This window comes from Mangifera indica, chromosome 8 (genome assembly GCF_011075055.1).
Source record: "Mangifera indica cultivar Alphonso chromosome 8, CATAS_Mindica_2.1, whole genome shotgun sequence".
Lineage (NCBI taxonomy): Eukaryota > Viridiplantae > Streptophyta > Magnoliopsida > Sapindales > Anacardiaceae > Mangifera > Mangifera indica.
The window spans coordinates 5,515,373-5,531,890 of NC_058144.1; the positions used below are offsets into that span (position 1 = coordinate 5,515,373).

At 33.2% G+C, this 16,518-nt stretch overlaps 1 protein-coding gene, 1 long non-coding RNA gene, 1 other non-coding gene and 1 pseudogene across 4 annotated transcripts; 2 read left to right on the forward strand and 2 right to left on the reverse strand.

Annotated features, from left to right (window-relative positions):
- Positions 1-270: 270 nt before the first annotated feature.
- Positions 271-1,447, forward strand: LOC123222432 (annotated as a pseudogene).
- A 45-nt stretch (positions 1,448-1,492) lies between these two features.
- Positions 1,493-3,373, reverse strand: LOC123222435. 2 transcript variants are annotated; one of them, XR_006503631.1, is made up of 2 exons: positions 2,854-3,373; positions 1,493-1,735 (listed from the first exon to the last, which is right to left on the reverse strand). It is a non-coding gene; the product is annotated as an uncharacterized LOC123222435 (long non-coding RNA). The 2 variants fall into 2 exon arrangements; XR_006503630.1 differs by having other exon boundaries at positions 1,493-1,762.
- A 4,027-nt stretch (positions 3,374-7,400) lies between these two features.
- TRNAV-AAC lies at positions 7,401-7,474 on the forward strand. The gene has a single exon. It is a non-coding gene; the product is annotated as a tRNA-Val (tRNA).
- Positions 7,475-8,580: 1,106 nt separating this feature from the next.
- LOC123224426 (probable indole-3-pyruvate monooxygenase YUCCA8) lies at positions 8,581-10,258 on the reverse strand. Its single transcript, XM_044648080.1, is given in 3 exon segments — positions 8,581-8,846; positions 9,012-9,385; positions 9,388-10,258. Coding segments are annotated over 3 exon segments (1,362 nt in total). The 5' UTR covers positions 10,148-10,258; the 3' UTR covers positions 8,581-8,618.
- Between the last annotated feature and the right edge of the window lie 6,260 nt (positions 10,259-16,518).

The window sequence follows — 16,518 nt, forward strand, 5'->3', positions numbered from 1 at the left end:
ACTATCATGAGAGGACGGTACATATAGAAGATTTCTAGGCTGAGACTTTGATAGGTGAGACAAGTGAAGATGAGACGAATCAACATTGGCCAAAGTTTCTATATATATTTGGAAAAATTTGGTAAAATCTATTTTCTTGATTATATCTGTATAATCCCTGAAATTATAGTTACTATCATGTAGACCCCCTGTAATTAAGGTATTTTAATTAATTCCTTTTTTATATCTATCAAAATTTGGAGGGACAAAGACAAAAGTGAACAAAATAGAGGAAATATAGTAGACAATGTATGGTCATTTTTCATTAATAAAATTACATGGGAAATACTACTTTATAAAATATTATTGTTCCTCATCAACCGTGGAATAATGAGCCATCCATCTTTGAATCGTATGATTAAAGTCGAAGCATTTCTAGAAATAAAAATAATTTTATACTGTTCTTAATAAGAATGGGGTGTTCAAATAATAATTTAAACAAACCACAATTTCACACGAGCATCGCATTCAATCATGTATAAATGAATTATCAGGGATGAGGAGGAGAAAGAACCAAATTCCCACAGCATGGACGAAGTGCAGCTACTAGGAGCATGGCCTAGTTCATATTGTTACAGGGTCGTATGGGCTCTAAAGCTCAAAGGAGTGAACTATAAATACGTGGAAGAAAATCTTCATAACAAGAGTGATTTGCTTCTCCAATACAACCCAGTTCATAAACAAGTCCCTGTGCTTGTTCACAACGGCAGACCAATAGCAGAGTCTATGGTTATTCTCCAGTACATGGAAGGCTCGGTTCTGGATGAAGTTTGGCGAAGACAAAGTAAGCACATCTCATAACCCATAATTTTTCGTTAATATATGTTTGTTTGTTTTTTTTTGTTTTTTTTGTTTTTTCTAGTGGTAATAAGAAACCTGATGTCACATATGTAAAGCCCCTTCTGGGTTTAACATCTAAGAAATTTTTTTACTATATGTAATTTGTATTGAATGGTCCAGACTCCGACATTTTTCGCATACTTTCACACGGTTGGTGAGGAGCAAGAGAAGGCCACAAAAGAAGCCAAGGAATTGTTGAAAATTTTGGAAGAGTATAGCCTTGGAGAGAAAAAGTACTTTGGAGGTGACAAAATTGGATTGACTGATTTAGCTTTTGGATGGTTAACTGAGTGGCTGGGAGCCATGGAAGAGGCGGTTGGAGTTAAACTACTGGAACCTGATTGCTTCCCAAAGTTGCAGGCATGGACTGAGAATTTTAAGCAGGTACCAGAGATTAAAGAGAACCTCCCAGATCAAAATGAATTGCTGTCCTATTTCAAACGTCTAAGGAATAAGTTTATTGTATCAGCAACATCATAGTCATAGATTACTACTGCCCATAGATTGTGAATCTTTTTCATCATAAAAGTCATCTGTGCTCTGCTTCTTGGAGTTTAATAAATATTCAATTTCAACGATAAATGAGGTCATGCAGAAACCACCTCAATCAAAATCATCTGGAAGATCATACATTTTTCCTATTAGGAAATTAGTAATGACTAAAAGAGGTAGTCTTTATGAGGTCATATAGAAAGTAGAAACCACCTCAATAAAAAACTAAGATGCATCTCTAATAATAAATATAGTAGCAACAATTGGATAAATAAAGTTGCACACAGAAAGCAAACACAAAATGTTGAAAGTTTTCTTCAGAAGGATACCAATACAAAAGAAGGAAATTGCATGTAAAAGGTACCTGTACAACCACCAATGTGTTAGCCCCCTGGTCATGGAATAGAACAAAGAATTTTAGCAATACTCACATAGAAAATGAAAATCAGTACATGAGGAAAAAAAAATTATAGCATAATGTACAGAGTGCTTCCTAAAGAATATTATGTTGGTTCAGCCTTCAAGTAGTTGCTGTGACTTAAGATTCATCAGCTTCTAAAATGATCATAATTAAACTGAAAAGTACAATCTTTTGAACCAAAGTTTACACCATTTGGAGGATCATTTTAATTATGTATTCAGGCTCAACTATCAAATTAACCACATTATACATCATCATGTTAGAAATAGTGGGATCACACAACTGTAAACACAAGTTGAAGCATATAGCTCCACTTGGCTTGTATCAACCTCACTACAACTCCAAGGCATAGTCAGCTTATCTATGCTTCAGTTTCATTTTAAGTCATTACTTAACCAAAACCAATAATTTGGAATTTTCTATGAACTTTCACATCCTTTTGTCAGCACCATTGCCAAGAAGGCAAGAACAACCTCCTAGCTGAAATCTAGTCCAACGAGCACTGGAGACTTGATAATATAAGACTTTTCCAAAAGGCGAAAGCATAACCTATTATATTTTGTGTTTGTGAAAATTAAAATGACTGAATTGATTTCTTATGAGAGCTGACTAGTTTAGCTTCTATAATTGGCTCTGATCATAACGGCATTATGGAGTTTGGTCAAATTAGCAACATATGATCATGTGGCAATCATTGGCTTTGAGTTTCGTGTATGCCAAAGTTCTGCATAGAGGTATAGAGGGTCCTTGCCCTCATTCAACAACATTGAGAATCATTACACGTCAAAGAGCAGAACGTTTCTCATCTCTAATCAAAGATTCAGTTTACAATATATGAACTGGTAAAGAAGATAGGCATCACTGATCTATATTTCATTCAACTGTTTCTCTAATATATGCATGCCTCTTTGATGATCATGAACATCAAAATGTTTCATAAAAACATTCGCACTAAACTAATCGCATTTATATCAAAGAACAAAACCAATATAAAACTTTGTAACGATAATATTCTCCATTGCTTCAAGCAGTTATGTTTAGAATACATAACTCAGCCTTACCCATTTCGTCTAACTCAAAGACCGATGGCTCCACGCCAAGTCTCTTGAACAAAGTATTCACCTAAGTAGAGTACCCTCAAAACAAAAATTACCAGTACCACGTTTCAAATACATCTTCATCAAATCAAAATGTAAAATAAAATAAAAAAAATGGGTTGGAATTGACATGGATGAAAATCGAAACTCACGAGCACCAAGTTTTAGAGTAAACAACAAGTGGTTTCTCATTGCCAGTCTTTTTCACGGTCTCCTATAGCCAAACGAAGAAGCCATGGCTTGAATCGAGAGCGACCTTCTGTTTCTTCTGCCATTATGTTAAAGTTTGTTATCGAACACTGCTTATTGGCGTTCGCAATAATGTGATTGTGTTTAAAGATATAAGATACAGAAGGAGAAGACAGAAGAGAAACTGCAGGAAGGATTTAGGAGCAGAGAATTGAAATTGATGAGATAAGGTGTGATTGGATTGCTTTTTCTTTTCTTTTCTTTTCTTTTTGCTCTGGTTGAGAGTATTCTGGTTCCGTATGTATGATGGTTTAATTTGAAGTATAATTTACCGCTTTACCAACCTGGATTCATTAAATGGCCCAAATTCTAATCCGGTTCGGGTTACCTTGACCGTCTTTCCAATTTTGATTTGACTTGTGGAGCAGGTTTCCCGCCAAAGTTAAAAACACATGTTTGCCTGCTACGCTATAGCAGCTTGAAAATTTAAAATATCTCCACTCAACAAAACGTTACGCTCTGCTCCTTTTTTTTTTAACATCACCCTTCTGCAGAAATTTTACAATATCATCAGTAAAATCTGGCTATGAATGAAGAATAAGTCGTTTAATTTTCTGGTAATTTGTCTGTTTCTCTCTATTCTAATTGATTTTCCAAATTGAAGCTATATTTTGAATATTTTACTAAATCTCCATTTAAACCATGTCAGTTTTTGCGAGCAAGTAGTTGGTCGCCGGTGAGCACTCAAAGCAATAACGATAGCATTTTAATGGAGAAGCAGAGAAGTAAGGCATGAAAAGAGGCTGAAAGTACAATTGATTCATCGCACAACAGTGATCTGGCTTTGCAAATTGTGGTACGCCAGTTTATGCTCTTCATCTTCGTTATTTTTAATATGAAGTTTTGGTGATAATAGTTCAATTGATTAATTTGCTCGATAATGATTCTATTTATTTGTTTGTTTGTGTTTTTAGGGAGTTTTGAATCTTTGGATAAATATACATAATAGTTGGATAATCACCCTCAAAGATTCTTAGTAGACGAGTTGATGCGCTCTTTCTTGTTCATAGAATGATTGATTTATAAATGTAATTTGAATTTCTTAAATCAAAATTATTGTTTACTTTCTTTAATTCAATTATTTTCATAGTTTTGCAAAATTTCTTTTTGAGCTGATGCTGTGTTGAGAATATATGTACGCCAACTAAAAACTAATTTAAACAGCATAAAGTATTTTCATGTTTATTTGCTGGTTGAAATCAATAGAAATGCGAAAAGAACTTTAGCTCCACTTTCAGATAAGATTCTTCGTTTCTTTTAACAAAAAGGAAGCATTTGATCAGTTTGTTTTTTAAAAACACAAAAAAGATACTTTAACTTAGAAGGATTTCCTACAAAGTCTCTCTTAATAATTTCGTTGCTATAGTTGTTTATTTATTTTGTTTTGATATCTAGGAAAAGTCCTTTGAGTCTATTCTTGTGATCTTCGAATCAATCATATAATATCATTATTGATAAGGATAAAAAGATAAATATCAACTATGTGTATGGATTGCATAAACAGATATACTCAGTGATGGAGAAAATAGGATGTACGTTAAAGTGTGTCAAAGTTCGCACTTTTGTGATTCTTCCCTCAAGACAGCGCTAGGGCCCAGGTGGGTTCATTTATTCTTCTTTTAATCCTGCATCCCTTTTGACATCCCACACCATAGAGTCAGTTCCCGTCCGTTCAATTCTTCAAACATGTAAACTTCTATTGCCAGTAGTTTTCTACCCTGATATGACAAGACATGGGGTGGGCTATGACAGCTTGGCATGTCAGTTAGAGATCTTGGCTTGGTTGAGGGAGTTCAGCTTTTTATTGCTGTTTTATGTTATACCATCTGTATCCGGTTGTGGATGTTGATATTCAAGTCAGTTGGTCAGGGATAAGGATGACAGTGAGGTTATAAATGCGAGTTCTAGAAACATATCTTTCTGTGGCCCCGGTACTCAGCACAATATGGCTTGGGTTATTGGAGTTTGTTGAATGTACTTACTCAATGAACCTAATCTTTTTTGGGAAACCGTTCATCTTGAGCCAAAATCAAACTCTTTATGAGATTTATAGTTACATTATTTATAACTCATTTATTTATAGGTAAAGTCGATTCAAAATTGTCTTTCATTCTTTTTCATTATTTATGGGTTCTTCTTCTCCTAATTCTTTTTAATTGAATTTTTTTAGAAAAAAGATCTTTTGTCACATGGTAACCCGCTCCAATTCCTTTATGAAACTTTTGTTAGTGGTACCTTCTGTTTCTCCAAGCAAAGTTCTTCGCATTGCAATGCCTATTGCCTTCCTTTCTTTTTGTCCAACTCATTTCCTTTTTTCTTTGTGAGTTTTGGGAATCTCCCTATTATAGGTCTGAGATCCATGATTATAAATTGAAAGGTTTAAATGATCAACTCTACAATCCGTTGTTATAATCAATAGGCCTGTCAGATATTTATTCTAGTATTTGAAACATGGAATACATGAAATAAATCACAAAGTATTAGTAACAATGTAAGAACGTGCTAAACTATTAACAAGAGTTGAAACTGTAGCAGTTAAGAAGTTGCTCATGCCAACATTGCTTTCGCTTCGTCCACCGCCGCTCGCCCTGCATCTCTTTTGGGAAGATGGTTGAGTCTTCCCATCTTTTCTTCCATTCTCAAATCCCTAAACCTGAATGATAAGAAGATTACTCACCTTGAATACAAAAGTGAATAATTTGGAGACAGTTAACTAGTTGTGGATGTCGAATTAGTGCATAAGAAGAAAGAATGTGATCTTATACTAAGAATCTTTGGAATCTTTCTGCAAACGACAATGGAATTAAATGCAAAAAGGTAACTAACGGGCTGGTCTATAACTGGAAAAGATCCAAGTGTCTTAGATGACAACGAATTCCACATTGTAACTAGACATCCCTGGTAGAGTCAATGTAAGTGTCCTTAAAGTAGAGACAGAAGGAAGACAGAAAGAATATTAAGAGGAAACAATCGCAAGTGTTGAGACAGAAGGAATACAGACAGAATATTAAGAGGAAATAATTGATTGATCCAGGAGAGAAAGCTTTATTGCCTATTTTAGGTAGTTTTACGAGCCCAGTGGACTCAAAACAACTGCTGCCCGTGATATGAGTCCCAGCACCTCAATGCTGAATCATCTGGAAATTGATCAATCAATCAAGTATAAATACTTCATTTAGGCCCACCCTCGCAATATCTGGTTGACATAGCCATGTGAAAAGTATCAAATACTAGATTATGCTTTTAGTCAGCTGAAGAAAAATGGGTCCTTGTTATGGTATTGTGGCTAGAGAAAATGGTAGCCATTCCGTGTGCTATTATACCGCTTGCCGCAGTGGAAACAATGAGAAAACAGTGGAAGCATTTATAGATATAGAATAGATGGCTCTTGAGAAGTCTTCTTGTATGTTATGAGCCAGGAGCATGGGAACTAATGCGAACTATTTTCTAGGCTCGGGAGTGTAAAGGCACGGCCCCATAAAGCACTAATTTAAACCGACTGCAACTCATTTGTGGGCCGTCCATAGACTGGTTTTTTCAAAATTCTCCTAATAGCTACCTAAGCTTTAATTTGGAAACCTTTAAAATGCTTAACAAAGTAGAACACAATTCGTGGGAGTCTCTAATATCCAGTTTGTCATTCATCATATCTTAAAAGAAATTGCATTCAGAGTCGAACCATATCATGCCTATGGAACCAAATCGTATTTGTTCCCCTTTCTACACAGCATATTTTTATTGTTTACTTTCATGTATCCCATTACAAATCTTATTAATATTTTCTATATTCCTCTTTCTCTGTTTCTATCATGGTTCGGAATTTGCGATTCTATATTTTGTCACGTCCTTGACAAAATAAACCATACTATCAAAATTTATCACATTTCTAAAGTTTTTCCGGTAAAACTGTATTTGGTTGCCATTTCATATCATCTCTGAGACGAGTATGGAGAAAGGGAACTTGGAATGTGACTTCCACTAAAAACAAGATTCTGATGTTGGACTTCTAAAAGTAATATTTGTGGATCATGAAAACGAGTTTAGGAGTTCTGTCATAAGTTTTGGATAATAACTTGCTGATCTACACTCTTATCCGTTGCAATTTTAATAAGAATACCGAACAACAAGTACCAAACTGCAAGCACATTTACACATGAAGTAGGTGCAAATGAAGCACAACTGCACATGGATAACCCCATTAGGTTGATAAATTTCTTTAGGTAAGCCGCTGATGTATTTTTGAGTAGAAATTTAGAATGCAAGGTGTCGTGGTGTAGTTGGTTATCACGTCAGTCTAACACACTGAAGGTCTCCGGTTCAAGTCCGGGCGACGCCAGCCTTTTTACTGTTTTAGTATATGGTTAGTTATTTTACGTAATTAAACTCTTTTGTACAGCTCATTCTCAAGCAAGGTCTGGTGAACTGTTTTAAAGCTTGCAAATATGTTGTACAGACAAGATTTAACTGTAATTATGCTCGAGTGTTTTATTTATGGTTAGGGCCCCAAGTCTAACCATGTGCAAGGAATCAAGGATTCTAAGCAATTCAGTAAGTTGGTCGAACAAAAAGATCATAATATTTAAGGGAATACTTATGTAGAATTGGAGAGAAAAAAGGTGGTGAAGGGTGCGGTGGAATTGGAGATCCGTTACATTGTCTTCCATGGATCCTCATCCGATCATAGGTGTTTATAGGCAAGTTGTAAATCAGGAGCAATGAATCAGTGGGACTTTGCTAGAAAAGAGTCTGATGGGCATTGTAAGTATTTGTATACGTCCACTCAGGATAATCAGCCTCATTTTAAACATGAATGAACTAGCATTCTGAAAATAAGAGAGAGAGAAAAAAAAGAACACTCTTCCTCAACTACATTGACCAATAGTTGCCAAAAGGTTGAAATTTAAAACAGATTTGATTCTTTAGACAATTCTCAACTAATTTTGTGGATTTACCAGATTTTAAAGTTTGTTTGATGATCAAAAGAAAAAATAAAGCTTATTGGATTTACTATTGTTCATTTTACTTTATGTAATATGACTTATGATTGCCTTTTTTTCTTCTTTATTGGGGAGTAATATTGAATCCCTCTTGATAGTTGTGGATAAGTCATATACAAATTTCTTAGCATAACCATTCATAAATCTTGAACTGATAATGAGATTATGAGAGGGAGAGAATAGAAAAATTGAATTAGAGGTGGGTAAACTCTTTATCATTAAATTTTTTTCAAGTCTGAATTACAAATGGCAAAACTATCTGAGACTTAAAAGGAAAAAGAAGAATAAAGCCACATCATCCTTACAAAATGCCCAAACATTTGAAAACTTGGGCCCCTGGAGAGGGCTCTGTCAGTGTGCAATCTGTTTCTTTCTTTTCCTGTGTATAATACAGTAAATATATTTTCTTTTACAGCATGAACCTTACTAAGAAAAAAAAAAAAAAAGTAAAATCCTAGCTGTTCTGCAAGCTATGATTTACAACTAGAACTGTGAAATGCATCGTCTATGGCAAGCGATGGTTTTCTTTTTCTGTTGTTTAGTTTCTTGTTTCCAGACCTTGCCAATGTCTTGTGCTATTCTGACGGCATCAGAGGATGCACCAGAGAGCCCTCTCCTTGTGAGCCCGACTGCATAGAGACCTGCATTTCCTTTCCACCCACTTGGGAATGGTGCTTTTGGGAATCCATTCTTTGAGAAGAAATCGGTTTCCTGTACATCATCAGAACCAAAACAAGATTAGCTCATTTGTCCACATATAGTTGACTAAATCATAAATATTCACTATCTGACATTTTCTTCAATCATCCTTTTTTTAATAAAACCCCAACTGTCAAAACTGTATTTTTATATCAGGAATTTAGAACATTTTCTCACCTGAAGCCAAGAAGGAACATTGCTGCGGTATCCGGTGGCTAGAACAACTGAATCAACATCAAGCTTGTCACCATTAACAAGTTCAACTTGATCACATGAAAACCTCTTGATTCCAGGAACTACCTTGATTTCACCGGATCTGATTTTCTCTAGTGCACCAATATCCAGTACAGGGGTCTTTCCCTTAGTGTTCTTCAGCTGTAGTGGACCCATGGATGGCCGCTTTAGCCCATATTTCTCAATGTTTCCCAGCACAAACCAAGCAAAAATCAACAAAAGCTTGTCAACAAGCCAAAGAGGGAGCCATCTCATCATCAAGACTGCCAATTCAAATGTTGATTTCCCGAAAATTTCTCTTGGCAAGACATGTACCTGTAAACCACAACCAGAGCAAACTCCATTAGAATCTTATCTTTGTATTCATATTTGCCAAGATTTAACACAAGTACTGTAAAGACACTTACGGAGCTACGAACAACTATTGATGGTGTGGCATTGTGGTTGCATAGATCAAGAGAAAGTTCCATGCCAGAATTGCCACAACCGACAACTAGCACGTTCTTTCCCTTAAATTTTTCGCCGGATTTGTAATCACAAGCGTGAATAACTTCGCCACCAAAGTTAGCCAATCCTTCAATATCTGGCGTAACACTCTCAGCATTTTCGCCTGTAGCCACCACAAGCCACCTGCAAATGTACTCAACCTCAGTTCTGGTTGAGCCACCTGTGGATACGGTTTTGACCCGCCAGAAGCCACTGGTCTCATCATATCTAGCCGATTGCACACACTCATTGAATTTTGGGTTGATCTCGAAATGATTTGCATATGATTCAAGATACTGAATGAACTGTTTCTTTGTGGGATACTCAGGGAAGTCTTCAGGGAATGGTAGTTTAGGAAGTTGGCAGAATTGTTTAGGAAGGTGAAGCTTAAGCCTATCATAGGTGCGTTTCTGCCACAAAGAAGCTATGCAGTCTGCTCTTTCAAGGACAACAAAGGGCACCCCCAGGTCTCTAAGGCAAGCAGCTGTGGCTAGCCCAGATGGTCCAGCACCAACTATGACCGGACCATTAACCCAAATGCATCTACGAGAGAAGAAATCTTCATGATCAACAAGCCGAAACAAATTTTCCATGTTGAAAACGTAGGAGAAAGTGGAAGTGTTTGTGATTGTGTTCTGGAGTAAGCTAAAGGACGATACTGTTTTAGAAGAGGATCAAACTGAGTTGAACAGACAGAAGGCTTATTGCTTGTTTGCTGTTGTTGAGAAGAGAAATTTAGTTTTGGTTTGGAGGGAGTGTGGGGGTGGGGGTCCTTATATAGGGGAGTCGGGAAAGGGATAGAGGTATACCAGTTGGTTTAAATCGTAAAATTGGAACAAATTGTTTCAAAATTTTGGTTTGATTTTAATTGAAATTTTTCAAATTGTTTTTTCAGGTTGAGTTATAGTTTAAATAATTTTTAAATCAAATTAAACCATAAATTGTATTTTTTTAAAATGCATATATATAATTATATTTGGCAAAATTTTTAATTAAGCAATTAAGTGTATAACTTGTTTTTTTAATTTATTTTATCATTTTCATTGCATGTATATTATATATATATATATTTTATATTTATTTTACACGTGTATATTATGTTTTAGAAAATTATAATTCAGTTAATTTTATTAAATAATATATATATTTAGAAATGAATAATTTTAAAAAATTCAAACTATAATAATCGAATCGTGTATTATATTGTATATTAAAATTTAATTTACCGTATTGTATATTATATTATATGTTACATTTTTTAAAAATTAAAATAATAAAATATTATAATTGTCATGTCATTATTTTGAAAAATATCACAAATATCACAAATATCTTTAATATTTTAAAATTTTTTATATACAACTCTAATGCACTATTATTTTTTTCTAAAAAATATATCAATTTATATTAATAATATGTATTATATCGTATGATATGTTTATTGTATCATTTTAATTCAATACACCTTATAATATGTATTTTTTTTATTTGTATCATATCATATTATATATTTTAAGATATTGATAACTATAGTTTAAATCGTAATTCAAACTAGATCAAATTGTATTTTTTTAGTTTAGTTTGAAAATTTTGTTAAATCACATCAAACCAAACCATGCATACTCTTAACAAGGGATGTCCATGTGCTTTTAGTACAGAGTGTTGTTCTATTCTTTCTTGGAAGCTCTTCCCTATTTAGATGAGGTTACAGGGGTCTTAAGTAGTTTCTGTTTTCATTTGAAGGAAAAAATTTCCTAGTGATGAAAATCAAATGATGCATCCATATGAAAAATTTTGATATCTCTACTAACTAGACCCACAACTAGATCTATTAAAATGGATAGGTTATTCTTAAAATTTGGGATAACTCGTTTAAAAACAAAAATGAGTTTTAGATTTTTTAACTTGTACCCATAGGTATTGAGTTTTTGTAGGCAGATCAATATGCTTGCGGCCACCCATTATTTATTTTCTATTTATTTTACTCTTTCTTTTTAACATCAAATTTACAAGATCAAATATAAATTTCATATAGTTTCTCCTTTTTTATATGAAATGAACTCTAATATACTATAAAATTAAAAAAATTATTATGTTAAAAATAAATATGTTAAAAATAAATTTAAAGAATATGAACACTAATACATTTCATGTTTAATATCAAAATTTTTTAAATCTATAAAAAAGTGTTTTACAAAATACTTATATATTTAAAAAAAATTGAAAATAATGATATAAATATATTAAAATAATACAAACAATAGAAAAATAATAAAAAATTAATGTCTGTAGGTAATTCGCTAGTTAACTCGTATTTGTAGAATTGATTAAATATTAAAAATTTTTGATCATATAACGCAATCCATCCGTTTAGTAGATTTATCCATAATTATTATATAAAAATTTAATTTAAAAATATTATAGAAGAATTTGAAACTTTGCTTGTATGTTTGAAACTCCTCATTACTGACATAAAATTACCTCACATGGCGTCGAGTCGATCGAAGTCTTGGATGAAGAATTAGGGAGCAAGAAAATGGCATATCATTCTCATCAGATCTATGGACCCACCAAGAGCTTAGAGAGCACGTAGGGTTTCAAAAATCTCTGGAAATTGATGCGCACGTGGCGGACGGGAGTGCTGACTAGGAAGTCAATGATGCGTCCACGTGGAGTGGATGAGCCAATTTGCAACTGAGGGACTAGTATTCACTTGGACCCCCAGTAAGTAGACTCCAAGCATTGGGATTGCGGCTTGAAAGGTCCCACAAAGCCCATTCGGCCAACCATCTTCTTGATCACACTGCTGCCAATTTTTGGTCCCACATTCGGCCAATAACATTTCTTTACTAGTTTCCATACTAGTGCGTTCTATCTCCCTTCCAAGTTCCAATCTGACTTAAAAAAAAAAAAAAAACTATGTGCCCTTCGTAGCTGATAAACCCTAGATAGGGCAAATTGCATGCATGCTCAGCTAACTCAATTTGAATATTGATTATCTGCAGGTGTTAACTTCTTTTAATGTCACAAAGTATTGTTTATAGTAGAAAAAATCACTTGGCAAGATCATGTAAGTTTTTCAGTGTGAATTTTTATTATTATGCTATTCTGCTAAACCTTGGTATTTGTTGACAATACGTGGAAGTTAAATAGAGGTTGTTGCTTTCGGTTATCAAGATAATAATTTGACACGAGTCCTCATGATTGAGAATTAAAAGTAGGGTTTTAGGTTTTTAATATGAAGATGATTATTATGGTGATTAATGAGAATATTTTAGGGTTTGTACTTTCTGGTGTTTAGCCTATGTCAGGTACAATTAAAATACAACTTTGAGACTACAACGAAAGAGTTTGAGTTGTAAAAATCATGGGGTGTCCCACAAGCCCAATTAGTGCTCTTGAGTGAAATTCTTAGGAAGTAGAGAGTGCATGTGCATTAAGGCCTTCAATTCCATAGAGTCTCTCCTTTTGATGAAAAGATTGAGAAGATATGAGTTTGGCGTTTATATGGTTAATTTATTATAGCTTGCTTCCAAAGACTACATAACAAAAGGGATATGAAAGAGAAATAAATTCGAAAAATTCTTGGTGATATCCCATTCTTCATGATAAGATAGGGATATGTGATTTGGTTATCTCTATAGCCACCACCACCACCACCAGCTTGCATTGCTCCACATCCAACTCTGGGGAGGTTAACCAGCTATTGTGTAATCAAGCTTTCTACTTTTAGGAAATATAGATTATGGGACTTTTTCTATTTTATTCTTTACTCTTTCTTCTCTTCTTCTTTTATAGCAAAATCCTTTCCTTGGGCTTTCGTTAAAGCTTTCCCTGGTCGGCTATATTTGCTGAGAAGCTGGTGCTAAATAAACTATGCAAACCTTTTGTTAAATCTATTATTAGTTCAAGTCACGCGTAAGAGAAAAGTTTTCTAGAAAGGCGAAATCATTAGTATATCACTGACTGCCTTATTTCAAGTTTATGCTTGCTGGAATATTAGTTGCCGACTTCACTCAGCTGAAAAATTTGGGTATTGACTATGAATAAAATTATGCATATATATATATATTTTTAAATATATAAATAAGTATATATAATCATGTAATTAAGTGATTTTAAATTAATAATAAAATAACATTCATTCATACGATTATATATCATCTATATATGTACTAATTTATACACTAAAAAATGTATATTCATAATATTGTTCTTCGACTAAATATATGTAACTAACTAACTAGCAGTGTGCCGGTGCCATTCCAATTCTATCAGAATTCTGATTATAATGTGAACTCTTCTTTTGCTTCTAGCACTTTATATCACACTGCACGGCTTGTTAGTGAATTTAAATGTGCTACCTATTTGGATGTTTGACGTTTAGTTGATAGTACAAAGTAATCTATATCTCATCAAAGATTGTTTTGGGACATTTCAATTAGGTAGGAGTAATTGATATTATTAACTATTCAAAAGAATCTCCTATAATATCGTATTTATATTGGTACTAATCCGTTTTACTTTTATATACTTTTGGTTTGATGTCACATATATTATTATGTGGATACATATTTACGGGTCTTTATTTTGAGTGTAATATTTCATATGTCGATTTTACTAGTTTTCATCGATCAAAAATTCGTTACATAATAAACATGACATATTGATAATGTTATGCCTTATTAATTAGTGGGTTTTTTTTTGTTTAGTTTTATTTTTTTTCCTTATTCATAAATTATGCTTAGTACCTTGTGTTTCTGTTTTTTTTTTAACCCTTAAGAATATGTTTAGTTACCCTTAGCACAAGTTTACCTTAATGTTTATTCAAAATTCAGCGGTATTAATAGATATTTAAAATTAAGGGTTTTAGTTTCCAGTAGACCTTTTAGCTCTCCCTCTCAACAGTGAGATATATATATATATATATATATATATATATATATATATATATATATATATAAGGGATATAACATTTCTCTCAAAGCATTTGCACCCACAATTTCAAATTTAATACGCTAATTATGGTTTCGATATAAAGAATTGCATCTTCTAGCTATCCAATCATTAAAACAACTTAAAAAGGTAAACGCCTTCATAAATCAATGACTTAAGAGGATTCCAAGTAGGATTTCTCTCTCATAGTTGGATCATAGTGCTGACAGGAAAATTCTACATATAACATGCTAAGCGAAGCTGATAACTATGAATCTGTAGTCTTAATTAACTAGAATTTAGAAAGATTTAGAAGATCTTATTTAAAACTCTCTTCTCTCTTGTTTTATCTCATGTGACTCAATAAACCTCTCACTAATATAGAACCAAAAAAAGAGCACTAATTAATTCTAACAGGAATATTTCTTTGCATGTGTTTGGATTTTGTTACGATATGTGAGGACATAAAAACTTAGTAGAAATGATTGGAACCAAAATAAAACAATAATTATCTCTTGTAAGATTTTTGTCAAGGAATGGAAAGATAAACCCATATAAAATATGGTCAAAATATTAATGCATATAAAATATGGTCAAAATATTAATGCATTTGAAATTGTTATTAAGTCAATATTCCATGCGCCTTAATTATAGTTGAAAGAAGTAGGTTTCATGAACTATTACAAGAGTTTCAGTTCCTGTATATGTAGCCTTGTCTTGGCCTAATAGTTGTCACCTACCACAAACTGTCACACACGTTGATTCTTAATCTTTGGTTTCTCGAATTTTGGAATTGAAACAAGGAATCTTTTTATTTGTTAATTTTATTACATATATGTCATTTTTGAGCTGTTACTTCAGTTTGTTGTTTCTTGTTTTCTCTAGCTGTGAAGTATATAAATCATGTTAAATGGTTGTGGATATCATTATATATTTTTAAAAGGGGTAAAATCCAGTGAAAATATAATTTAATTTGTCTTTTGAAGGGGACGGCTGATTGCTGGCATGTGAAACCATGTCACCTAAATTCTAACCCCACTTGAAGAAAGGTGTATTTCAAATCCCATCAACTTGATTTTATGTTCTAATTAATATGTGATAAATTTTTTATACATCACTTATAGAGAAATGAGAGAGGTGGTAAACGGTTAGACAAGATTAGAAAATATCAGTGAATTCATTGAGTTATTGAGACTGATCAAATTATTTTATCTTTGTAATAATAAGTAAGCTTGATAATTAATGCTTGTATAAAAAATACATAAATATTTTTTATAGAAATATTATCACGGGAAAGAGAACATGGGAGTAATTTATACGAGAGACTAGTGTTGTTGTGGTTGAATGAAATGATTGAAGAAGAATGTGGGTGACCTCATTCCAGCCTTCTGACTTTCGTTTCATTCCTTTTAATTTAGAAGAACAATTAGGTCGGTAAAACTGTTTTCTGAATGAATTTATATATACATTCAACTCATCTCTCTTCTTCTTCTTCTTCTCTCTCTTTCTATGCCCACATACCAATTAGGGACATTGCACCTGGCGCAACCAAAGCTCTGCATGTGGCAACACTGTAAGTTTTTTATTAGCTTAATCAGAGAACTAATGGAACATGACCTTATAATTTTGGTGAATTTTCAAATACAATTCTCTACTTTCTAGGTGCCGCCCCCATTACTTCTTGGTTATATATACCCGAAACCTCCCACAAAGATTTAGTTTTCCAAGTTTGGGAGAGAGAGAGAGACATAAATTATTCAAGTGATTAGGAGAAAACATGTGGTGGTTCACTGGATCTTAATGAGAGGTGATGAGAAATTTATATATAAGTTTCTGGTTTATCTTAGTTCATTAGACATTATTTTATATGTACATATCACATGAACTTCTATGGTTAGGTCAAAAGTAGTTGACCTTCCCACATTATGGCAAGCTGTGGATTAATTAATTAATTATGATTATTAATCTTAATATACAACTTATGATCATTTGACCAATGGCCATCTTAATTAAATTAAGATTTATTAAT